This window comes from Bubalus bubalis, chromosome 22 (genome assembly GCF_019923935.1).
Source record: "Bubalus bubalis isolate 160015118507 breed Murrah chromosome 22, NDDB_SH_1, whole genome shotgun sequence".
Taxonomy (NCBI): Eukaryota; Metazoa; Chordata; class Mammalia; order Artiodactyla; family Bovidae; genus Bubalus; species Bubalus bubalis.
Window position 1 is genome coordinate 28,709,482 of NC_059178.1, and position 25,154 is coordinate 28,734,635.

Here is a 25,154-nt window from a genome sequence, read left to right on the forward strand (position 1 = left end):
GAATTTGAGCAAACTCTAAGAGACAGTAAAGGACCGGGAGCCTAGAGGATCCTAGTCCACAGGGTCACAAAGAGTCAAACACAACTTAGTGACCGAACAACAAACCACAAGTCTTGGGTTTTAGTACATTCACAGACTTGTGCAACCATGCTCTAATTTAGAGCATTTTCATCACCCTAAAAAGAAGGCCTGTGGCCATCAGCAGTCATTTCCCATTCCTTCTGCTTCCCACACCCACCCCAGACAACCTCTAATCCACTTTCTGCTTCTATGGAGTTTGTTTAATTGGACTCATACACTATGTGGTCTTGTGCAGCGATCTCCTTTCACTTTGCATAGTGTTTTCAAGGTCCATTTGCTTTGTATCCTCTATCAGTACTTCGGAGAAGGCAACGACACCCCACTCCAGTACTCTTGCCTGGAAAATCCCATGGACGGAGGAGCCTGGTAGGCTGCAGTCCATGGGGTCACAAAGAGTCGGACACGACTGAGCGACTTTACTTTCACTTTTCACTTTCATGCATTGGAGAAGGAAATGGCAACCCACTCCAGTGTTCTTGCCTGGAGAATCCCAGGGATGGGGGAGCCTGGTGGGCTTCCGTCTATGGAGTTGCACAGAATCAGACATGACTGAAGCAACTTAGCTTAGCATCAGTACTTCATTCCTTTCTATGGCTGAAGAATATTGCATTTTATTCATCCATTCGTCAGTCGGATGGAATTTAGGTTGTTTTCACCTCTTGGCTGTTATAAATAATGCTGCTGTGAACATTCACATACAACTTTTTGTGTGAATATAACTTTCATGTCTCTTGAATTATGTCTAGGAATGGAATTGCCACTTATATGGGGTAATTTTGTGTTTAACATTTTGAGGTATAATGTTATACACTTATAATGTATACATATATATATAAAGTGTTTTTAAAAACTGCTGAAAAATACAAAATCAATAGCTTTCTATAGCAAATCCTATCATGCTGGTGACCACCTGTACATTAATTTTGCTTTAGTTATGCTGCCAGAGTAAGTTGATTTTATGCAACTAAGTTTAACTGGCCACGTCTATTTAATTGAAGTGAGTCTTGAGATGTTTGAAAATGGTTACCATAGGTTCCTACTTATGTGTATCAACTGGGATTATCTACATACTGTACAACCAAGATTAAAAAGGCAAACTAGACACTGACATGACCTCAGGTTAGAAATATCATCTGTAACTCCTCGTTTCAGATTTGCTTGTGCATCAAAATAGCTTCACTGCTCTAATCGTGATGGAGTTATACATTTGAATGTCAAAAAATTACTTGTAAAACTTATCGTTACTCTAATCTGTTTTATATCTTGGGACTTGATTTAACATTTAGTTTGAAAAAAAAATTCTGCTGCTCAGAAGAAGTTTGACCACCGACGATCTCTGCGGTCCCAGCTTTCATTTGGACCTCATTCGTGATATGGTTTGGGTCTCCTGGTTTTTTGAGAGGACTCAGAAGAGTCCCCCCTGAGCAGTGTTCATCTGAGTCCTTGGAGCAGTTAAGATCCATCCTTGCTTCTTGTGAGCCTGATGTAGCTGCAGACAGCTGTTATGACAAGGCTTTGTGCTAGTCATTAAGGAGGTTTCAAAGAACAGAAGACAGGATCTTCCCTCGTGGTCCAGTGGTCCTTCCAATGCAGAGAACACAGGTTCAATCCCTACTTGGGGAACTAAGATTCCACATGCTACAGAACAGCTAAGCCCACAGGCTTCAATTAGGTAAAGTTTGCACACTGCAATGAACAGCCCATATGCCACAGCAAAGACCCAGCGCAGCCAGAAAAATAAAAAATAGAGAAGGGAAGACATAATTATCTTTTCCAGGTATTTGCAGTCAGATCGGAGAGACGGGGACTTCCCTGATAGCTCAGCAGGTAAAGAATCCACCTGCAATGGAGGAGACACAGGAAACGCAGGTTTGATACCTATGTTGAGAAGATCCCCTGGAGAAGGAAATGGCAACCCACTCCAGTATTCTTGCCTGGAAAATCCCAAGGACAGAGGAGCCTGGAGGGCTACAGTCCATGGCGTCGCAAAGAATCAAACACGACTGATCAACTAAGCTTGCATGCGTCATGGAGATACAGGGCATAATAAGAATAAAATCAATCATTCTACAAGTATCTAGATATCAATATTTCCATGTAGTATGGTTGTAAGAACTCAGAAATGTTGTAAGAGCTCAGAAAATGTCAGAGACAGCTTGGCAGAGCAGGTGACTCTGCACTGTGCCTTAGGAGGATGGTAGGATTTGGATGAAGAGCAGGTGAAACAGATTCTGAGTTTTCTTTTGAATTACGATTTGGTCACCATGGCACATTCCTTACCCCATAAGCCTCTTATGAGCCCAGCGATCCCGTTATGAAAGTCCCCATCAGCTTTCAATAAAGAGACTAAACCTTGGCAGCCCAGGAAAAACAAGGGATTTTTTTAAAAGGCTCCAGAGACAAATGAGATCATTTGAGTCCCTCAGTGGGCAAAAGGAGGCTGATGCTTGAAGCTGGAAAGACAAGGGCTCATCTGTCTTCGTTTCTGTTTGCTGTGACTGAGTGCAGGCCGTGGTTAATCGGGAAAACCAGAAAATAAAGATTGATGAAACCCCATCCATCCCGAATTTGCTATAAATAATTGCCTGCTGTTTCCGAGCTGTCAGAATCCATTTCTACTGAAGGCCCTTTGGAGCAGAGAAAGGTCAAGCTGGAAACCAAAGGAGAAACTCAGGGGAACGATTATGCTGGAAAGGCCTCGAAAGGTTCTCTGAAATACCAGCATGGAAGTCACCTGCCCCGCCTGTCTCTGCTGGTTCTAATTAAATCAGCTTCCACTGACATCTCAGCTCTTCAAACGGAGGGTCAGGGAGCAGACTTCACCTCCCGGGATAGAGCTTGACTTCCTCCTGTCCGTCGCCAGTCTTTGTGCTGCAGACCCCACAGCACTGGGCATAGAGGGCCCCCATTCTGTCTTCTAATGGCTTAGAAGGTCTTCTTATTTATTTGTTGTTTTGGCTGCACAGCATGCAGGATCCTAGTTCCCTAACCAGGGATAGAACCTCTGCCTCCTGTGTTATAAGTTCAGAGTCTTAACCACTGGACCATCAGGGAAGTCCCAGAAGGTTTTTAGCATGTAAAGGCATCCTTGCAAAGCAACAGTTAAGTCCTCCTGAGGATTGGGAAAGAAAGGTGAGGTCGCTGATGCTGGAGCTGTTGTCAAGGTGAGCTGTTTAAGAGAAGACCCTGTGCTGAGTACTACCAAAAAGAGGATCCAGGATGACACACTTCCTGAAGAGGCCAGAGGGGAGTCCATCTGACACCACTCAGGTGCCTGCGGGCCTTCGGAAGGTTCAGAACAGATTACAATCAGCCTCGGTCTAAGGGAGCACCTCCAACCTACTGCCTCCACGTCACTCCCCCACACCTGTCCTGCAGGTGTTCCTGCCCCTCCTTTGTTGCTCTGCTCTAGAAGGATCAGTTGCTCAGTCGTGTCCGACTCTTGGCGACCCCATGAATCGCAGCATGCCAGGCCTCCCTGTCCATCACAAACTCCTGGAGTTCACTCAGACTCACGTCCATCGAGTCAGTGATGCCATCCAGCCATCTCATCCTCTGTCGTCCCCTTCTCCCCTTGCCCCCAATCCCTCCCAGCATCAGAGTCTTTTCCAGTGAGTCAACTCTTCTCATGAGGTGGCCAAAGTACTGGAGTTTCAGCTTTAGCATCATTCCTTCCAAAGAAATCCCAGGGCTGATCTCCTTCAGAATGGACTGGTTGGATCTCCTTGCAGTCCAAGGGACTCTCAAGAGTCTTCTCTAACACCACAGTTCAAAAGCATCAATTCTTCGGCACTCAGCCTTCTTCACAGTCCACCTCTCACATCCATACATGACCACAGGAAAAACCATAGCCTTGACTAGACGAACCTTTGTTGGCAAAGTAATGTCTCTGCTTTTCAATATGCTATGTAGGTTGGTCATAACTTTCCTTCCAAGGAGTAAGCATATTTTAATTTCATGGCTGCAGTCACCATCTGTAGTGATTTTGGAGCCCAGAAAAATAAAGTCTGACACTGTTTCCACTGTTTCCCCATCTATTTCCCATGAAGTGGTGGGACCGGATGCCATGATCTTCGTTTTCTGAATGTTGAGCTTTAAGCCAACTTTTTCACTCTCCTCTTTCACTTTCATCAAAAGGCTTTTTAGTTCCTCTTCACCTTCTGCCATAAGGGTGGTGTCATCTGCATATCTGAGGTTATTGATATTTCTCCCGGCAGTCTTGATTCCAGCTTGTGTTTCTTCTAGTCCAGCGTTTCTCATGATGTACTCTGCATATAAGTTAAATAAACAGGGTGACAATATACAGCCTTGATGAACTCCTTTTCCTATTTGGAACCAGTCTGTTGTTCCATGTCCAGTTCTAACTGTTGCTTCCTGACCTGCATACAAATTTCTCAAGAGGCAGATCAGGTGTTCTGGTATTCCATCTCTTTCAGAATTTTCCACAGTTTATTGTGATCCACACAGTCAAAGGCTTTGGCATAGTCAATAAAGCAGAAATAGGTGTTTTTCTGGAACTCTCTTGCTTTTTCCATGATCCAGCGGATGTTGGCAATTTGATCTGTGGTTCCTCTGCCTTTTCTAAAACCAGCTTGAACATCAGGAAGTTCCTGGCTCTAGAAGGAAACACCATATAAATGTTTGATGATTGAAGGCAAAAGGAGAAGAGGGCAACAAAGCATGAGATGGTTGGATGGCTTCACCGACTCAATGGACATGAGTTTGAGCAAGCTCCAGGAGATAGTGAAGGACAGGGAAGCCTGGTGTGCTGCAGTCCATGCAGTCTCAAAGAGTCGGACATGACTTAGCAACTGAACAACAACAACCGTGTAAATGCACACACAAGTGACGCATGCTTCTGGGTGCACATGTCTGTTTCACCGCACTGCAGTGCAGCTCCCAGCCCACCCATCTGCATGTTCACTTGACTTTCGGGGTCTCACCAGCTCCTCCTGGAACCGCCATCTGATTGGGACCTGCCTGGCTCCTGGCTTCTGTTGGGCTTCTTCCCTGACGTTGCTTCAGGGAATGCCTCTGTGTCTTGCAAAACCTGGTGTTCTGTCCTATCCAGCCCCCGTGAGGCATGTGTGTCCATCCTTCCTGAGTTTACCCTTGAACCTCCTGTGCTAGACCGGCTGCTCCTTCTCCAGCAGGTCCTCTCCCAGTTAAATCTTGGCTCTTGTCTGAGCTCACTAGCACCCTCCTCTGCCTCCCACACGCTCCGCACCTGGCTCAGGGCACCCTTTTCACTGGATTTGATTCTTTAGATTCTGGTTCCTACTCAGAACAAACGTGAGTTGGCCCCAGACTTCTTGAACTGGTTCTTTTCGATCGACAGGCCTCTTTCCTTTCTAGTATGAAGCTGATTTTTTTATTTTGAGTGGTCTTTTTATTGCTCATGTCTCCTTTCCATCCTCACCCTGTCCTGGCTTGGGCCCCCCTGTTCACCCCCCATGGGTATCTGGCATGTTCTTTTGAAGGACACTGTTGTTTATCTCATCAGTCACACAAAGCCCAAAACTTTTCTGGGTCCTGATTTTAAAACAAAAACCCTTGCTCTTGGTTCCTGTTCTGTACATTTGGCCAACTTGCTCCCTCCAGCTGCAGTGCCAGGCCCTTCCCTCCAGGATGGGGTGCAGGGGGAATTAGAATTTGGCACTATCAGCTCGTGGCCCTGGCCGAGCCCCCCACCCCAATTTCCTGGGACCCCAGGAATGCCCCCAGGAGACCTGCTTTCAGGATGGCCCCTTCTGCTGTGTCTGCTCTGTCCTCTGACCTCTAGTCAGAGGTCTTAGTCCCTTTTTAAGAGGAGTTTGAACTTGTTCCCAGGGAGAATCATTGTGGATCTTCAAATTAGGGAATGACATGATGGAAAGGGGATTTTGTAAGATCAGCAGGGCCCAGTGGGTAGGGTGGACTTGGAATCTGAGGTGTAAATACTGGCCAGTTATTAAACCCTGCCCACAAGTCTGTCTGTGCATAGCCCTCCATGCCAAGATGACCTCACACCTTGGTTTGCCAGGTTTTGGGGAGTCTGATGAGAACCTTGAAACAAAAGTAAACTCGGACAAGCTGAGTGCCTCCGTATTCCCTGTAAACACTTGGAGTTGCTTTGTTGACAGGACTATAAAAATGTGGCAACAAGAACTAAATACATTTACAGATGACTTAAATGTATCCTGAGAGTGTGTGTGTGCGCTCAGTTGCTCAGTGCCGTCCAACTCTTTGCGACCCCACAGACTGCAGCCCACCAGGCTCCTCTGTCCCTGGGATTCTCCAGGCAAGGATACTGGAGTGGGTTGCCATTTCCTACTCCAGGAGATCTTTCCCACCCAGGGACTGAACCTGTGTCTGCTGCAGCTCCTTCTTTGGCGGACGGATTCTTTACCGCTGAGCCACCTGGGAAGTCTATGTTGCTAGTAGCCCCACAGTATTATTAGGCCATTTGCTTTCTTCCCCCTTTGTGTTAATTTTTTTTACAACTAGAATTATTGTACTTGTTTCTTATCTGTCTTCCTTATCGTAAATGTAAACTCCATGAGGGAGGAGACAGTATTTATATACTGCTGTCTCTCAGTATCCAGCTTGCTGCTTGTTATTTGATATTCCATTAATAAATAAATGTTTGCAAAAACAGGAAATGGCTGAATTTTTTAAACATAGAAACAGATCTTAATTGAACAAGCTGATTGGCATCTCAGTGTATTGATTTCAATGTGATTCTTTGCCCAGCTCATCAGCTAGAGACTCTTAAAATGTAGTCAGATTCGAAATCAGTTTCCTAGCCTTTTTTTTTTTTTTTTTGGTCTGTTTCTGGATCCACACAGCTCTTCTTTTATTAAAGATTATCTATTTCCTTCCTTTGCAAGGAAACCTGCCATGATCCTCTGGAGGTGTGAACTGTGTCCATCAGTATTCTGAGGGTGGATCTGGCTATATACGCATTATGCTGCCACAGGGAAGAGGGCTTTTTTCCCCCTGCTCAAGCAAACCAGTCATGCGCTCTTTGCCTAATACTCCTGCAGGGCCTGACTGGTCCAGGCCAGGGGTTCTGCAGCCACCCCAGCCAGACTGTGATGTCTGGCTGAGTCCCCAGCTCTCCTCTGGAGTTTCTTCCACAGTCTGACAAGCAGCCGTTGCCACATGGGCAAGCTAGGGCCTCACTCAGTTCCACCAGTACCTTTGCTGTGAGACAGATCGCTTTAGATCCGTGGAAAGCAGAACTGAGCATGCGTCTAATGAACACGTCTTCTGGCTGAAGCCAGGGCCGTTTTGCTTTAAGACTCTGTAACTTCTGTTGAGAGGTGGCAGCTGACTTCTCTTCCTTCATCTGTGAACACATATGTACTGGTGCAAAACAGCTTGCTTCTTCAAGGAGCACAATCTGACAATTTCTGCTACAGAAGCATCTGGGATCTTGGCTTTAAAATTTGCCAAATCACAACCAAAATCATCGCGATTTAGATGCTGAGTCTGGAGCTCGAGCTTCTGGTGCTATGACCCCAACAACCAGAAGCCGTGTGAGAGAATGAAGGAAAGAGCAGTGGAACGTTAGCACTTGACCTTGAGAGCCTGGTATTTGAAAGCCAGCATTTTCATAAAAGCTGTATCAATGAAAATATGATTCTTGGATTCATAGGGGTTCTTCTCTTTATGGCTTAATAAAGTAATAAGCCCTCTCTTGTAGGTGAGATATGTTGACCCAGGGATGGAATCTTATGACATTTTGCAAAGGGATTCTCTACCTACTAAAAGTCCATCTCTGGGACTTCTCTTGTGGCCCAGTGGTTAAGAATCCGCCTTCTAATGCGGAGGACTTGGATTCGATCCCTGATCAGGGAATTGAGATCCCACGTGCCTCGGGACAACTGATCTCACATGTTGCAATTACTGAGCCCGTGTGCCACAACTAGAGAGAAGCCCAACCACCAAAGCTAGAGAAGCCCATGTGCTGCAGCTAAGATCCGATGCAGCCAGATAAATAAAAAGTATATGTCTGAAAGGGCTTCCCAGGTGGCTCTAGCGGTAAAGAACCCACTTGCCAATGCAGGTAGACGTAAGAGCCGTGGGTTCGATCCGTGGGTCGGGAAGATCCCCTGGAGGAGAGCATGGCAACCCACTCCAGTATTCTTGCCTGGAGAATCCCATGGACAGAGGAGGCTGTGTATATATATACATTTATGTTTACAAGCATATGTGAAACTAGGAGCAAGTCTGAAAGGACACACACCAGACTCTTAGAGGGTGCTCTCTGGACCCTGGGGTTTGCAGGTCATTTCCTCAATTTCTACTTCACACATCTTCGAATTTTTTTTAACAATGAAAACCTATTACTCTTATAGTCAAAAAGCAAGTGGGAAATGAATGTTTAATAAACTCAGAAGAAATCTATTTTAAACAGATCAGGCCTTCTACCTGCACACTGCTGGGCTGTGCTAGGAGCGCTGACCCTTCTCCCCATCCCTCCTGCCCAGCCCCCCACGTCCTGCAGGGCTAGGGTCTACTGCCTCTCACTGTCGTGAGGCTATGGGATGCTTTCTGAGGATGATTTCTGGGCTCTGGTGATCAGACTGGGATCTGGTAGATTGAACAGAGAAATTCCAGTAATAACTGTGTATAGAGAAGCCTTGAGTGGAAGGCCACGAAAACGCTGCCTGGGAAGATTCCCCAGACACCCACCTGCTGATGGCGAACTCTATGAGTTTATTCAGCTGGCCTTGATCAAGTCCCTGCTGTTGGCTAAGTACACGCCACCCCTGAGCCTGCACAGGTGAGGGGAGCGAGTGCTTCACTGAGCAGCAGCTCAGCGGCAGGAGGGGCCCTTTTTTTTGTTTGTTTTTTATAATTAAGTTTATTTATTTTTAACTGAAGGATGAATGCTTTACAATATTGTGTTGGTTTCCGCCATACATCAACATGAATCAGCCATAGGTATACATATGTCCCCTCCCTCCTGAACCTCCCTCCCACCTCCCACCTCCTCCCACCCCTCTATGTTGTCACAGAGCCCCAGTTTGAGTTCCCTGAGTCATATAGCAAATTCCTATTGGCTATCTATTTTACATATGGTAATGTATATGTTTCCGTGTTGTTATCTCTGTACTTGTTTTGGTTTTTTAATTTTTATTTTTTGGTCACACTGTAATGTATGCAGGATCACGATTCCCCAACCAGCGATCAAACCCAGGCCCCCCTGCAGTGGGACCATGGAGTCCTAACCACTGGACCACTGGGGAAATCCCCTGGAGTCATCACTTTTTTTCCAACAGGAAGGAGGTGGTCAGTGTGAGAAGGACACAAGTAACAAAGCAAATAAATTACAAGTGTATAGGTGTCTGGTGACTAGAGGAAAAAGTTCTTTCTGTGGTTGGAGGTTTTGTTTGTTTGGGGTTTTTTGATCATGATAACTGTCTAGATGGATTTGAAGTAATTATGACCTCAGCTGGTACATCCCCTGTGTAGCTGAGCAATCCATGGGGCCCTCACTCCCCGTCCAGCGGCCTGTCTTATAGCCGGGAAGGGGGTTCCTTACATGGGGAGAACCAGAGCCACACAGGATAGCGGATGTGTTGGCCCAGGTGGTCAGGGTCCCTTCTTACTCTCAAAGCTTGAGTTTTTCTCCTAGAGATGGTGAGCGTTCCCTGGGTGTAGCCAGGGTGGAGAGCATTGATCCAACCCGACTTACTTGTCGGACCAGGGATCACCTTCCTTATCTCCTCTTGGTCCTACATCAGGGGCCGGAGCTGTCCCCGCTGGTGCCCACTACCTGACACTGGATTTGGGGCCAAGCTGCTGCCCTGGGTCACCCCATAAGGGAATTACTCTGAGCAGAGGGACCCAGGATGACCCTGCCCTGGCCTCACTGGTCAGCAGGGACATCAGTGAGTCCAGTGTCCACTATGATGAGGCTCCACTGCCAGGACTCCCACTGTGACCAGCCCTGGGTCCTAGGTGACTTGCACCACCGTCAACCATTAGCCCGAATGAGAAGTGAATTATTCGGCCCACGTAGGTATATCTAGATAGACAAACACATCAGGTATTGGCATTTTCTTGCCCCGGCAGAGTCCAGCCTTCAAAGGATAATATTCTAAAATGAGCCTGTGGGCTTTAGGGAGGCTGACTTACTTATGAGTGTTGAATGTGAACCACATCGGCCTCAAAAGTGTTGGTGGTCAGCGTGGAAGGACCCAGATAATAGTTGTCAGATAACACAGGGGACCTTGAATTCTGAGGACTCAGCCATCCATGTAGTGATGTCGATGCAGAATGCTTGGGCTGTTATTGAATGTCTGCTTGGTTAATAAGGGGGCATGCTGTTTTGGTCCAAGGCTGAGTATTCCTCGTCAGTAATTAAAATATGCAAAGACCTCTGCTTGTTAACCGTGCCCAATGGTTAGGAGTCTGCACAGTCATGGACTTGGTTTGTGAGGCAGACTGCAGTGTGAAGTGTGTCTGGTGAAGGCTGGCCACCTATTCTTAGCCTTCCCTTTCATTTGGGGCTTTCTGAGAATAGAAGGCAAGGGAAGAGGTTCTTACACAGCCTGGAAGGATGTAGCCGGGTGGTAGGGGGCAGAGATGAGCGATCACCACAGGGCAGGCCCTTTGTGGCAGGAAGGGCAGGGATCACATCTTTGTTTTCCTGGTGCCATATGACAATTTCTTTTTTTTTTTTTAACTTTTTATTTTATGTTGGAGTATAGCTGATTAACACTGTGATATGCTGGTGGGACAGCATATCCACCAGCCATACATATATACGTATGTATGGGTCTCAGCCATACATATACACGTATCCGTTCTCCCCCAAACTCCCTCCCATCCAGGCTGCCACGTAACACTGAGCCGAGTTCCCTGTGCTATTTCGTGGATCCTTGTTGGTTATCCATTTTAAATATAGCAGTGTGTACATGCATATGATGGTTTCTTTATAAGGATCCATGGTAGTTCTTTCCAAGCTCTATATGTGCATCTTAAAGAGTATATAGCTTGGTTCTGTTCATGAAGACGGGAGGCATGTTATGTTGCTGAATTTAAAGGAACAGTTGGGCATTTGAGTTTTGGATTTTTTTCCCTTTAAGGAATCCAGACCTTAAGAGTGCCTCTGTGTGTGTGAGAGAGAGAAAGAGAATTTATAGCTGTTCAACTCATGAAGAGAATATCTGATTTAATAGCTTTTAGAAAACAAATCCTTATAAATACATAGAAAGATGTATCCTAATTTGATTATTTTTCAAAGAGCATTCTGGGTGTGGCTTTTAGATTAGGAAATTGTCAGATTGTGTGCTTGTGGGAATGGACCTAGTATTCCAAGGTGAACCTCCAGGTCTGAGTGCTGGACAGGAGCCTATGAGCCTCAGGGTACCCTACGGGGCTTCATGTGTCCTCTGTGGGTTCACTTGGCGTTCGCAACTGGAGGACTGGCCTCACCATTTTTGAGGTGGGAGGAGGGGCAGCCCCAAATGCCAGAGGAGCTCGAGGGATTGTTAATGGAATTCCGGGCTGATGGTCCCACGGATTCCCCCTTGGATATGAGCCCTTGAAGACAGGAGTCAAGCTGGGGTCAGCTTTGCGGTCCCAACAGGCCAGGCTCACTGTTGGTGTGGTCGGGAGGGTGGGCAGAATGCACTTGCAGGGCCTTTGCTGCAACCTTGGTTGTATCTTTGCTGCCCAGGGCTGACCACAGGGCTTCCTGGTTGACCTCGGTCAGGATGACTGAAGGAGGGGAGAGCTTGAAGCTGTACGGTCATTGCAGTCACCCCGGTTGCAGGTCGAGCCAAATGTGTTTACCTGTCGCCTGATGATGCTATTCTAGAAAGGAAGGCTTGGAGTTTGACAGAATTTGTTGGGATTTTCAGGGTCTGAAATCCATACACTTATTTCTGCCTGTGAATAGGTTGTCTAATGACAATCTAGAGGTGCATACCTAAAATAATATTTCACTTTTGACTTAACAACTCAGAACATTATCCAGAAGTAGACAGAGTAAATTATCATTTTAATCACATGCCCATTGGAGGAGATGTTGGTATTAAGTGAGAAGCAGCACACAGAAGTGTGGGGGCACTAATTTTATATATGTCACCGGTGCATCAGCACATGTAACACCAAGTTAGTTCTGCTTACAAGGAGGGGCAGGAGTGGAGGGAGCACGTGTCACCGGTTGACGCAGGCACAGGGTGTTTGGAGTGACAGTCTAGACACTGGCTGGGGTTGGAGGAGCTGCCAGAGCTAAGAGAGCCAAGATGACCCCATCAACTGAGTGGAGAGGGTTATGGGTCAGGGTGCAGCCCCGGTGGCAGGAACTGGAGTGATAATGAAAACCCAGGAGCTCCTAGTCATGAACTGTTCTGTACCATGGACTATATGTCTCTCTTAGTTTTTCTCATCTCCCCATTTCGTAGATGAGGAGACTGAGGCTCACGGATTAAGAAGTTTTCTAAGGTCCCAAAGCTTCCAGACTCCAGGATTGAAATCTGAGTCTGTCTGCCCCAGCACACATGCTCCTTGTAGCATCACACTGTCCCTTGGGTGGGGAGCATGGCAACGCCTATCTCTGAGAGCTCTGGTGATGGGAGTGGGACTAACTAGGCCCCCATCCCAGCCTGCAACTATATTCCAGCCAGACCTGGCACCCGGAGGAACTGACCTCAGAAGATGAAGTGGCCCCTTCCTTCAACCACACAGGGTCACAGGGGTCCTGGTGAGCCAAGTCCCCGGACTCATGGGGCGGCATAGAGAGCTCTTGCTTGCTCAAGAATTGGGTTCCTTTCAAATCCCCACCTATAAAATCAGTTCCCTACCCCTCGGGTAAGACCAGTGTCTCCCCAAGGCCATTGCCTCCAGTCTGGCTAACTGTTGGAAATCTGGCAACATTAGAGAAATGGAAATTCAGTGTAAGCTAACTGAGGAATAAAACTGCATATCTTATAAAAGGTCAGCATGTCATGAAGACACTGAAGGTGATGTCGGAGTGCTTCCGGTTCTCACACGTGGATGGACAAGGGTCACTGGAGAGAAAAGCAGGGAGAACATGCTGAGTGTTTTAGAAAGGACTTGATGTCAAAATATGAAGACGGGACTTGCCTGGTGGTCCAGTGGCTAAGACGCCACACTCCCAATGCAGGGGGCCCAGGTTCAATCCCTAGTCAGGGAACTAGATACTGAATGCCACCTTAAAGATCAGAGATCCCATATGCTGCAACTAAGACTCGACATAGCCAAATAAATAAATAAATATTTTTTAAAAAGATGAAGACAGGCTCTGAGAAAATCGATGAAGCCCTCAAATGGTTTGCAAAAACGACCTTTCTTATTAAAAATAAAATGTGAAACAAAAAGGTAGCCACATGGTTGGTCAGAAACAATACACACAGAACAAAGCAAAAAACATTTCATTTTTTTTTATGACAAATTAGACCTTGGTTATAATTGCATGTTCTTAACCTAAATGTTGTCAAGTGAATATAAAATAGACATCCTTCTAATTTTAGTCCTTTCCAAGGTAAAGACTGAATCAGATTTTTTTCTGATCACCACCACCCCCCACCATCAGCCAAATCACCTATTGTACTATGAAGTGATGGTCTTTATTCAAATGGATTTATTGTGAAATTGCCAACCATCACCCAACCCGATTCCCTGTATCAGATATTCTGAGTTATCTAGGACCCATTCTTATTTCAGTTGGACAAAGGAAGATCAAGGAGGTTTGGGCAGGTGGTTTTCAGTTCTTTAGCATCTGGAAAGCATTTGTGTTTTGCCTAGTTATGTCTTGATATATATTCTTAATGGTCACTGAGAAATTCTCCCGGGGGAATGATGTCATCTGTGTTTCTAGTTGCTTTTGAAATCATGGCCAACCAGAGACCATAAGTTTTGATCTTTTGGCTGTGCCACAAGGCATGTGGGACCTTAGCTTTCCAAACAGGGATGGAACCTGAGTCCCCTGCATTGGCAGCATGAAATCTTACCTACTCGACCACCAGGGAAGTCCCTGAGACCATAAGTTTTATTTATTGCCTCCTACTGATTTTGATATTTTATTTAGTATGGTTTTAAAATTTAATATTTAACAGCTAAAGCTGGTTCAGACCACTAATATTTCAATATTTAACAGTATTTTAATACTAAAAACATATCTAATGCTTTAGGAAAAGGGCACACAATACCAATGGGCTTCCCAGGTGGCTCAGTGGTCAAGAATCTGCCTGCCAATGCAGGAGATGCGAGTTTGGTCCCTGGGTCAGGAAGATCCACTGGAGGAGGAAATGGCAACCCATTCCAGTATTCTTGCCTAGAGAATCCCATGGACCGAAGAGCCTGGAGGGCTACAGTCCATGGGGTCTCAAAAGAGTGGGGCACAACTTAGCGACTGAGCACACACATGCACACGCAGTACCAAACTTATATGCAGTAAGAGGCACCTTGTCTGGTTTTGTTATTTGGCAGCATAAAATGTCTTCATCACGTCTCATTTCTTCCCAGGGAGAATGTCAGGATTCAGCAAGGCAAGATGGGCTTGGCATTCAGGGTACAGTCTGAGAGTATGACAGCCTCTTAAAGACACCTTTCATCTGATTTTTTTTTTAATGGACTTTATTTTAGAACAGTTTTAGCTTTACGGAAATTCCTGATCCATTTCATGACGCAGTTTTAACACCTAGATTTTTTTTTTTCCCTCTCTCTGCAGACGTCGCCTCATCTCCCAGCGATCATCCTTGGAGACCCTGGAAGACATTGAGGAGAATGCCCCTCTACGGAGGTCAGTTTTCTGGTTGCGTTTATGTGTATGTGAATGGTCTGCAATACAAGAAGGAGGCCAAAGTTTGCTTTTCTTTTCCAGGTCTTGATTTACAGAATTAAATTCTAAAAATGACAATCTGATCCCCAGTCTCAGTTTGGAAACCCCAAACCTTTGGAATATTAGAAGGAGAATGCTGTGAAATCCCAACCATGTACCAGGATAGCCCGGTTTGCGTGTGGATTCGGGTGCTATGACCCTTTCTTTTTGAAAATTGTTGCTTGATGGAGAAGAACGTGTCCCTGCTCTGGCCTTCCCAGAGGGGACACAGGCATTGCAGTCTCTGACTTGGTTAACGGGGGCCGCTAAGTTCCTCCACGGTCAGGTGCTGGGGACAAGGTTAAGACAGCTATGAATGCTCCCTCAGGGCTGAAAGTGTTCCGTTTCTCCCTCTGGATTAGAAAAGTGCTTTCAAGGCATCTTTTTTTGGGGAGGTTGGGGGCGGTGGGCGACAGCAGTTGCGGAGCTGTGCCTGGCTTCTGACTGGCAGCTCTCCTTCCTGTCATCTGTGCTCGGTTCCCCTGGCCCTCCTAGAGGGCAGGGGGCCCACACCGCGTCCCCCTCAGTCCTCACTGAAGCTCCTACTGGGCTGGCCGGTGGAGGAGAGGCTGAGGGAAAACGGGGTCAGCACAGGGGGCTGGGGCAGCGGGGTAGGCAGGTAGGATGGTGTGCTGCGGGTTTACGGGGGATGCTGGCAGGCTGAGATGGAGGGAGAGTCTCCCCCTGGAGCCGGCCCCTTCCCTGCACAGAGCCTCACTCCCAGGCCACAGGTCATGTCCATGGACCACCTGGTTATAAAGCGTGGAGCACAGACAGGCCTGGGATCTGCTCTGAAGCATCCATGACTGTGAGTCTCATCACCGACATCATTCTAAACAGAAAGTCAGGGCCAGACAGTCTGATTTCCACTTTTGATGGCTTGTTGAAAACATCCAAGGGACTTCCCTCACGGTTCTGTGGCTAAGACTCCATGCTCCCAATGCAGGGGGGCCCAGGTTTGATACACAACTAAGCCCTGGCACAGCCAAACAAATAGTAAATAAAATAAATATTGAAAAAAAGAAAATGTTCATAGCTTCTGGGACCACGTTAGGCTGATGGCGTGTGGCTGTGATCCATGTGGCCCAGGGGCAAGTGTTCTCCTGTCAGTCTCTGTTAAGTGGCCCAAGTTGATTAGTGAACGCGGGGGAGAAACGTCCTCAAGTGGCACCGAGTGGCTTCGGCATTTGAGCACAACTGATGCCCATCAGTGAACAGAACTGCAAAGGCTCTGGGGTTTGGAGAGGCTGCAGGGAGCACGGTCATTCGAGCAAGGTGGTAGCTGTGACCAAGGAAACCAGGTTTAAAAAAAAATCTCAGGCTCTAAATGTCACCCCCTTAGGGATTCCTATGGTAAAGAGGGGGTGGAGGAGGAGCCAGGTGCCGTGATCCTGGTCAGGTGCCCCATCACCCCTGTACCCTCTCTCAGCATCGCCCAGGCTGGTCCTTTGTCCTCTGGCTCTCAGGCCTATGATGCCACAAACGGTCAGAGTAAAAATGGAATGGCTGATTTGCCTTAACTGTAAATTCATCCAGCTTCTACGTACAGAGTGCTGTACTTAATTTCCAACAAATCTTGTGTAAATACAAAGTTTAAAAAATAAGTCAAAATCAAGGGAGTTGGGCAGTTTAAGAAGTCTAGATTTTCCCTAGTAGACTTTCTTTAACTAAAAAATTTCTGATGTTTACCATAGAAACAGACATAGAAATCAAACTCATGGTTATTGAAGGAGGTTGTCTTGTTCATGTCCAACTCTTTTGACTATAGCTGCCCGTCTCCTCTGTCCATGGGATTTCCCAGGCAAGAATACTGGAGTGGGTTACCATTTCCAACTCCAGGGGATCTTCCTGACCCAAGGATTCAACCCCTTGGCAGGCAGATTCTTTACCACCGAGCCAGCAAGGAAGCCCCAAAGTAGGTAGGGGAGGGATAAATTAGGAATTTGGGATTAGCAGATACAAACAACTATGTATAAAATCAACAACAAGATCCTACTGTAGAGCACAGGGAACTGTAGTCAGTATTCTGTAATAAGCCATAATGGAAAAGAATAAATACACACACAGAGAGATACATATGTGAATCACTTTGCCATATACCAGAAACCAACACAAAGTTGTAAATCAACTATACTTCGATAAAAAATTCTGATATGTACTTAGAAACTTGTTCCTAAGAAATAAAAGTCGCAGAAGGGGCAACAGTTTGGGAATCAGGGGATTTGAATTTTGGGCCCCATTTTTATACTAACTGCTTACATGGCTTTGCAAACTCTCTTACTTGTGCTGAGGCCTCCGTTTTCCCACCTGTAAAATGGAAGGGACAAATTGACTGATCTCTGAGGTCCTTTCCATTCTGTGAAATGAATGTACCAGTAATGACGCCAAAGTGTTTTGGGAACTGCGGGGGCGGAAGGCTATTAGCCCAACTTGCTTTCAAAGTCAGCACTCAGAACAAACTGCTCCAAGGCATCTATTAAAAACCTTTTGCATAATTAGGTGTATCCTGTAATCAGTGCTAACAAGAAAGAGCTAATCTTTCATTAAATTAGTTTTTAATTTAATCCTATCCTAATTTAATTTTGCGTCACTTATAATGTATGGTTTTAAATGGGTATTTACACATTAATGCAGGCAGCTTTGAAATTAGTTTCTTCCTTGCTTAACCTGCTTTAACCTGAGTGCTCAGTCTTCCGGTTTCCTTGGCAATTGTTGCCAATGCCACAGTTCTCTTAAAGTGTTTCTTAGGTCGGGGGTGGTGATAGCTGAACGCTTTAAAAACACACACACACAAGGCAACAAACAGCTTGCAATTCCAAGGGCTACATCATCAGCATTGTTGTTGTGTAGTCACTCAGTCGTGTCCAGCTCTTTGATCCCATGGACTACAGTAGGTCAGGCTCCTTCGACGTGTCCACGGAATTTCCCAGGCAAGAATCCTGGAGCAGGTTGCCATTTTCTTCTCCAGGGGGATTTTCCTGACCCAGGGATCTAACCCACATCTCCTGCATTGGCAGGCAGATTCTTTACCACTGAGCCACCAGGGAAGTCCCTCTGCAGTTAGAATTGTATGCTAATATAGAAATAAAGCACCTCTTCAGTTATCTTTTTGGGCCTTTCCCAGATGGAGCTAATGGTAAAGAACCCACCTGCCAATACAGAGACGTAAGAGACACAGTTTCTATCCCTGTGTTGGGAAGATCCCCTGGAGTAGGAAATGGCAACCCACTCCAGTATTCTTGCCTGGAGAATCACATGGACAGAGGAGCCTAGTGGGCTACAGTCCATAGGGTCACAAAGAGTTGGACACGACTGAAGCAACTTGGCACTCAATTATCTTTTTAAAAGTTTTGCTTTTCTCTTGCACATCACAAGTTAGTTTCTTGTATCCACCTTGAACTCCAAGACTTGAGCATTAACCGTGAGAGCCTTTAGATTGGGATTTTCCACATTGTCTGGTGGTTACCTGGTCTCCCAGAAATAAGACCCTAGGCTGTCTGTTAGGTGTCCAGATAAACCTCTGTTTGGCTACCGCAGGTGTGGCAGCCATCACCACCGGCCCTGGTCTCCAGCCTGTCTGGGTTGAGGGGTGCCGTCTGCTGTACCATTCAGTAATTACCAGTGCCAACACACACCAGTGCCCTTTTGCCAACTTCTGGTTCCAGCTGAAGACTGAAAGATTTTGTGTCTAAATCCGAGGGTAACAGCACCTCTTTCTGCAGGCATGGAGACTGGGAGCAGCTCAAGGTCATAGGAGGGTGTTGTCACAGTTCAGCTTTTAGCCTACTGCCCTCATCTAGACTTGGGAGCCTAGAAACTCTGCATCTGGTTAGGGGCAGTGGAGGAGGGGGCAGGGGCACAGGATAAGTGTGTAAGGATGCTCCTGAACGCCTGTCCAGAAACCAGTGGAAGCACGCATTTATGCCTTCAAGGATCCTCCTCTCTCCAGTGACTACATATTTCTAGAACTGTCTGCCATGTGTGAGAGAGACAGTGGGGGACCTTGAGTGGCCTGCAGACTCTAACAGTCATTCTGGGGGTAGAACTGAGACCCTTCAAGGTGCTAGGTCTGCTCCCAAGTGTGGCCTCGAGAAGGCAGAGTGAGGCTGTAGCTCCTTGGACCCCAGGAAGGCTGGATCTGGGTTTGGAAGCTCAGAGTGGGGAGTGGGACCAGTGAGTGTCTTTTCTGATTCAAACCCTTCCTGAGGTCCACAGGAAGCATCTATAGAATGCCCTCAGGTGGGGCACTGCCTGTCTTTAAAAGAATCTATTTAAAAACCAAGAAATCAGGACCCTTAATAAAGGCTGCAGGTTTTTTTTTTTAAAATACTTTTTTGGCCACATCGCACAGCAAGTGGGATCTTAGTTCCCCAACTGGGGATCAGATCCCCCACACCCCATGCATTGGAAACTCAGAGCCTTAATCACTATACCATCAGGGAAGACCCAGGACTACAGTTTTAAGAATATAGGAGGCAAATAGTAAGAAACTATGCACCCTTGGTAGTTAAAAGTTTTAATAATAATCACAACACTTGAAATGTGTATATGAATATTTACCTGTGTGTACATAATGGGCCTTCCCTGGTGGCTCAGACAGTAAAGAATCCACCTGCAATGCAGGAGACCTGGGTTTGATCCCTGGGTCCGGAAGATCCCCTGGAGAAGGGAATGGTTACACACTCCAGTATTCTTGCCTGGAGAAACAGAGGAGCCTGACAGGCTACAGCCCATGGGGTCCCAAAGAGTGGGTTTCCCTGATTGCTCAGAGGGTAAGGAGTTCACCTTCAATGCCAGAGACCCAGGTTCGAGCCCTGGGTCGGGAAGATCCTCTAGAGAAGGGAATGGCTACCCACTCCAGTATTCTTGCCTGGAGAATTCCATGGACAGAGGAGCCTGGTGGGCTACAGTTCATGGGGGCTTCCAAAGAGTCAGACACAGCTGAGCGACTAACACACACACATATGTATGGACATGAACATGTGTATTTGAACGTATCACGTGACAGTGTATGAAGCTCTTATAGAAACCTTCAAGTGTAATTGTCTCAAGAGCTCCAGGGGGTATTACTAGTGATAGATCACTAGGGTTGGTAGTGAGCTGGAGTGGATGCTGGCAGGGCCACTCGGGCTGTGGCCATGAGCTGTGGACACTTCACTCTGGTGAAGTGGACATGACTGGCAGGGGATCTTCCTGCCTGTAGACCCAATGCCCAGGGAACCCCCCTTTCCTGATGAAAGTCACCAGATACGGCTACCATGTCATTGCTTTGACCACTCATTCACTTCACTGTATTTTTTTTTTCAAGATAAATTCTATTTTAAGGTGCTGTTTCTATGGGAAAAAAATAATTTTCAGTGCTCCCTAGGAAGCGGCTTCTAGGAAGACTGGCCCTTCCTGGAGGGCAGGTAAGGGGGTTTCAGGGGAATGTACACCCTGAAGTCTAGACCGGGGCTGTCCCCTAATTTCCCTTCAGGCCCCTGCGTAAGTGCGTGCTATGTCGCTTCTGTCGTATCTGACTCTTTGCAACCCCCTGGGCTGTAGCCCACCAGGCTCCATACCAGGGTAGCCATTCCCTTCTCCAGGGGATCTTCCCAACCCGGGGATTGAACCCATGTCTCTTAATGTCTCCTATATTGACAGGTGGATTCTTTACCATTAGTACCACTTGAGAAGCCCCTTTCAGGCCTCTGGGGGAGAGTAAAGATCAGAGCTGAGGGGCAGGTGTGTGACTCTGAACATTCCTTAATCCTTTGCCCCCCCAAGGGCCCCAACACCCCACTGCCCTCAGGTTTACCTCCTCCTTGGGTCGCCTTACTATTTTCTTACCTGAAGCCTCTAAGTTCAGAACTGACTGAACTCAGGTGACAGCCCAGCTCAGACACTCAGTGTGGCTTTGGGAACCTGGGCACCACTTCTTGGGACCCACAACTGATGTGATCCCAGAAACCAGCCCTCGGGGTCTATGGTCAGAAAGGTTTAAGTAAACAAAAAATTTTGGCAGCAAAAACCCAACTAGAGAGGACGTTGCTCCCTTTCTCAAGATAAGACCAAACTTCAGATTCTCATTTGTTGGGATTTTGCTTTTTATCTTAGCTGTTGTTGCAATTATGTGTCTTAGAATTTTGCCAGGTAACTTTGAAAAAATATACACAAATAAAACCTTTCTGTTCTGTTATTCCTGCAGTGCACATACATGTCATATATTCTAGGGAAAATTAATTAGAATCCAAGTCAATTTGTTCAACAAATATTTATTTAAAGTTTATCTAAAAAAACAAAAACAAACAACCACTAGCCAGGTCTCTGATTCTCATTCAAAGTAAAGCTGTGACTTCCAAGCATAGCCAAGTTGAGTATTGAGGCAAGAGTCCAGGTGACTCAAGCCAGAGTCCTGCTATAGAAGAAAAATGATTCAGGGTTGTTTTTAAACTGAATTTGCCAGTGTTTTTCCCTGCCTCTGAATTCGTTGAATTTCCAGTTTTCTGTTCCTGATACCTGTGTCGATACGGGAGGATTCTTTTTAAGATGACGGGAACGAATAATGTCTTTGGAATCCATGTAGGTTATGTTATTGGAATTGAGGGCAATAGTTTTCATTAGCTGGCTCTTCAGAGCCATATAAATTATTATCAAGGAAGTATTATCAAGGAAGTTGTCTGTCTGTTGGATTGTTTTTTTTGTTTTTTTAAGCTTCCTCGCTTCGAGCCACAAGGTCCTCGTTATCCTTGGGGTGACTCAAACCGTTTGTCTGGTCTTTCCTTCCTGTCTTTGTGTGGAGATGTCTCAGCTATCCGAGACCGACTGACTGTGTTTTTAAAATGGCTTTGTTTTTCAGATGTCGAACTCTCTCAGGTTCACCCAGACCAAAGAACTTTAAGAAGATTCATTTTATCAAGAATATGCGGCAGCACGATACCAGGAATGGCAGGTACTGTACTGACAGGAGCTTTGGGAGGGGGCTGGTCCTGCAGGGGAGGGAAGCGGGGACCCTTTGCATGGCCAGACCCCACGGAGTGAAGCCTACTGATGAACATGATCTCATGTAACCTTCCCAAACAGACCATTCTTTCCACCCCTCTCCCACCAGAATCATGCAAAGAAGTCTGTAGAAAATGGTAACCCAAGGCTTGGGTTTTTTAGACCAAAACTGAATTTTCAATAGTACTGAAATATATTTTTATTAGGAAACTTTGAACAGAAAAACAGTTGAGTTTTTTTGGCGAGGGTTTGTTGTCGTTCCTTTTTCTGCTTTGTTGGGTTTTGTTTTCTGTTTTCACCAGGGCTCTGTGCTCTGGTCAGTAAATATCCTGCTAGATGTTGGGCCTAAAGTCGGGTTTGGCTCTCTCTCTCTGATGATGTTCATTAAGAGAGGAGGATCCTGATTTTGCCAGCAGATTCGTCCCGGGCGCCAGTTCAGAGTCCTGGGCCAGCTGACATCTGTGAGCATGTGTTTCTCCAGCAAAGAGTTGCTCTTCGGGAAAGCACTGTTACATGAAAATTATGGTTAACATGTATATGTTGTTGTTGTTAAGTCGCTCAGTCGTGTCTGACTCTTTGCGACTCCATGGACTGTAGCATGCTGGGTTTCCCTGTCCTTTAACATTTCCCGGAGGTTCCTCAAACTCAGATGCATTGCGTCAGTGATGCCATCCAACTATCTTATCCTCTGTCATCCCCTTCTACTCCTGCCTTCAATCTTTCCCAGCATCAGGGCCTTTTCTAATGAGTCAGCTCTTTGCATCAGGTGGCCAGAGTATTGGAGCTTCAATCAGCATCAGCACTTCCAATGAATATTCAGGGTTGGTTTCCTTTAGGATTGACTGGTTTGATCTCCTTGCAATCGAAAGAACTTGCAATATGATCTTGGTATTAAAACTGTCCTGGTGACAAGTGGACATGAATCTTTGTTGCCAGCGTAGATTATGATTGAATGGTGAAGCCCATTAATGGTAGCCTCACGGTAGTGCTGAGAATAGGGCGCTAAGACCTCTTAGGATCCCCGAAGCTCTGTTCCCTGGGGTGGCTCCTCCTCTCTGATCTGTGACCTAGATCGTAGCTAGAGACACGTCCCAGAGTGGACTTCCTGCCACAAGACCATTTCATTTAATCTCCTCCTGATTTTCAGAAGCTCATATGGGCCCCACTAATTTTTTCTAATCTATACCAAATGAAAATTGCTAAAAACTTAGACTCATGGCATGATTAAGGCCCAGCATCACTATAATTTAGTGTAAAATACACTGTACAACCTGAATAACTAACAATTACAGTGTGTAAAGACTTCTTTTCTTGAAGTTTTTAAACCTCTCTTGAATAGAGAACATAATTTTATAGCTATTCAACAATTTCAGAATGGCGCGATTGAATTCTCCCGTCAGATAATTTTTACGAAGTCAGTATGCATTCCTATTTTAAGTACAAAGCTTTTAGTTAAAATGAACCCAAGAGTCATCTGTGAAATAAAATACACTCTGGGTTTCTTTCTCTCCCCCTGACTTCACTGTCACAATTACTGTGCCTTGTGCATTTAACCACTGTGTTTTTCTTTTCTGTAGTGTCTTTTACTAACTGAATCTGAACCTTACTTGTACCATTTTTAGTATAAATTACTCATCATTTATTTATGTTGGTGTTTTTGTTCATAATCTCTTGAACCATAAACAAACATATAAAACCATGAGTTCCTAAATAAAATCAATGACAAAGCCAAAAAGTGGGCCAAATTAATAGTATTCCCCACTTTTCAATGCTGTCGAGGATACAGAGTCAGATGATCACCCGGCATGGTTTGCAGTGAGTGTTGTATTAGTCTCTCAGTCATGTCTGACTCTTTGTAGCCCCGTGGACTGTAGCCCGCCAGGCTCCTCTGTCCAAGCAAGAATATTGGAGTGGGTAGCCATTCCCTTCTCCAAGAGATCTTCCCAACCCAAGGATCGAACCCGGGTCTGCTGCACTGCAGGCAGATTCTTTACTGTCTGAGCCACCAGGGAAGCAGTGAAGGGATGTAGTTAAAAGATTTGGACTAATGGGATCACCAGTGTCTAGCATATATGGAAGCTGCCTTTCCTGGCACACTTTTGACCCAGAAACAACAGAAATAGCCCAGAAAACATGCAGTTGCTGGTAGTCTCGCTGGGGAATTTTCAGACGGAACCAGGAAGGACTTTTAGTTCATCTGAAGATCTAAGAACTGGAATCTCAGGCAGAAAATTGAGCCCTCAGCATTGGCTGTAGGCTGCGATGACAGCCGGTCATACCTGCACAGGTGAGAACTGCTTTTTATGTGCCAGCGAGGATGAAAGGGCTGGAGATGCACCCCTTCCTCCCTTCCAGCTGATTCAGTAGCAGGGATAGACCATCCTTAGATGAAAGGAAGAACTCAGGAGCACACCAGGAAGAGCCTAGAATTTCCGAGGTGACAGAAGGAAATTGTGGTCAAGAGCTGATAAGTGGGAGGAGAAGATCCAGCTTTTTGAGAAGGGCAAGGAGAGGCCCCCACCGCAGCCAGGCAGCAGGCAGAGCACCTCCAGTCCTGCTGGAGGTGGCCAGGGGCAGGGCTGAGCTCAGGGCAGCGGTGCTGGGTACCAGGGGGCCTGGGTGTGCTCTAAGGAGGGAGGGACTGGGAAGATGGCTGGGGTGGGGGGGGGGGGGGCGGGTGGTGGGTCTCTGATACCCGCCCTCAGGCGTGCAGGGCACACACATAGCACCACACCTACTGCTTCTCGCAGCCCAGTGTTGGAGCCTCTAGACTCAGGTTCCCGCCATGTTGGGAGGAAAGAGGCTTTGCCGAGACACCTGGAGAACTCAAAGGGGGACTTCCCTGAGGGTCCAGTGATTAAGGCTCCACGCTTCCAGTGCAAAAGACGAGGGTTCGGTCCCTGGCTGGGGAACTAAGATCCCACGTGCTGCACAGCCCGTGCATGCTCAGTTGTGCCCAGCACTGCAACCCCATGAGCTGTAGCCCACCAGGCTCCTCTGGCCATGGGACTTTCCTGGCAAGAATTCTGGAGTGGGTTGGCATGTCCTTCTCCAGAAATGATGTGAAGTCTTTAAAACAACTATTCACATATGTGTGAGCAAACTATATGTCATGGTAGAAAGGAGTCCAGGGCCCCGTGTCCTGGCATCTGGAGGGGACCCTTGAACATTCTGAGGATGGTCAGTGGGGACTGGGAGCTGCCACTTGGTTAGTAGAGAAGAGCCAGTCAGCGTCCACTCTCATCTGCAT

The 25,154-nt window shown here is 46.4% G+C and overlaps 1 protein-coding gene across 2 annotated transcripts in view; it reads left to right on the top strand.

Annotated features, from left to right (window-relative positions):
• The window catches only part of CABLES1 (Cdk5 and Abl enzyme substrate 1), a 104,050-nt gene that overhangs the window by 33,380 nt on the left and 45,516 nt on the right, over positions 1-25,154 (top strand). For both annotated transcript variants that reach the window (XM_025273698.3, XM_006079217.4), the window contains exons 2-3: positions 14,774-14,845; positions 21,762-21,854. In XM_025273698.3, the coding sequence (XP_025129483.1) occupies positions 14,774-14,845; positions 21,762-21,854 (165 nt within the window). The remainder of the gene's footprint in view (positions 1-14,773; positions 14,846-21,761; positions 21,855-25,154) is intronic.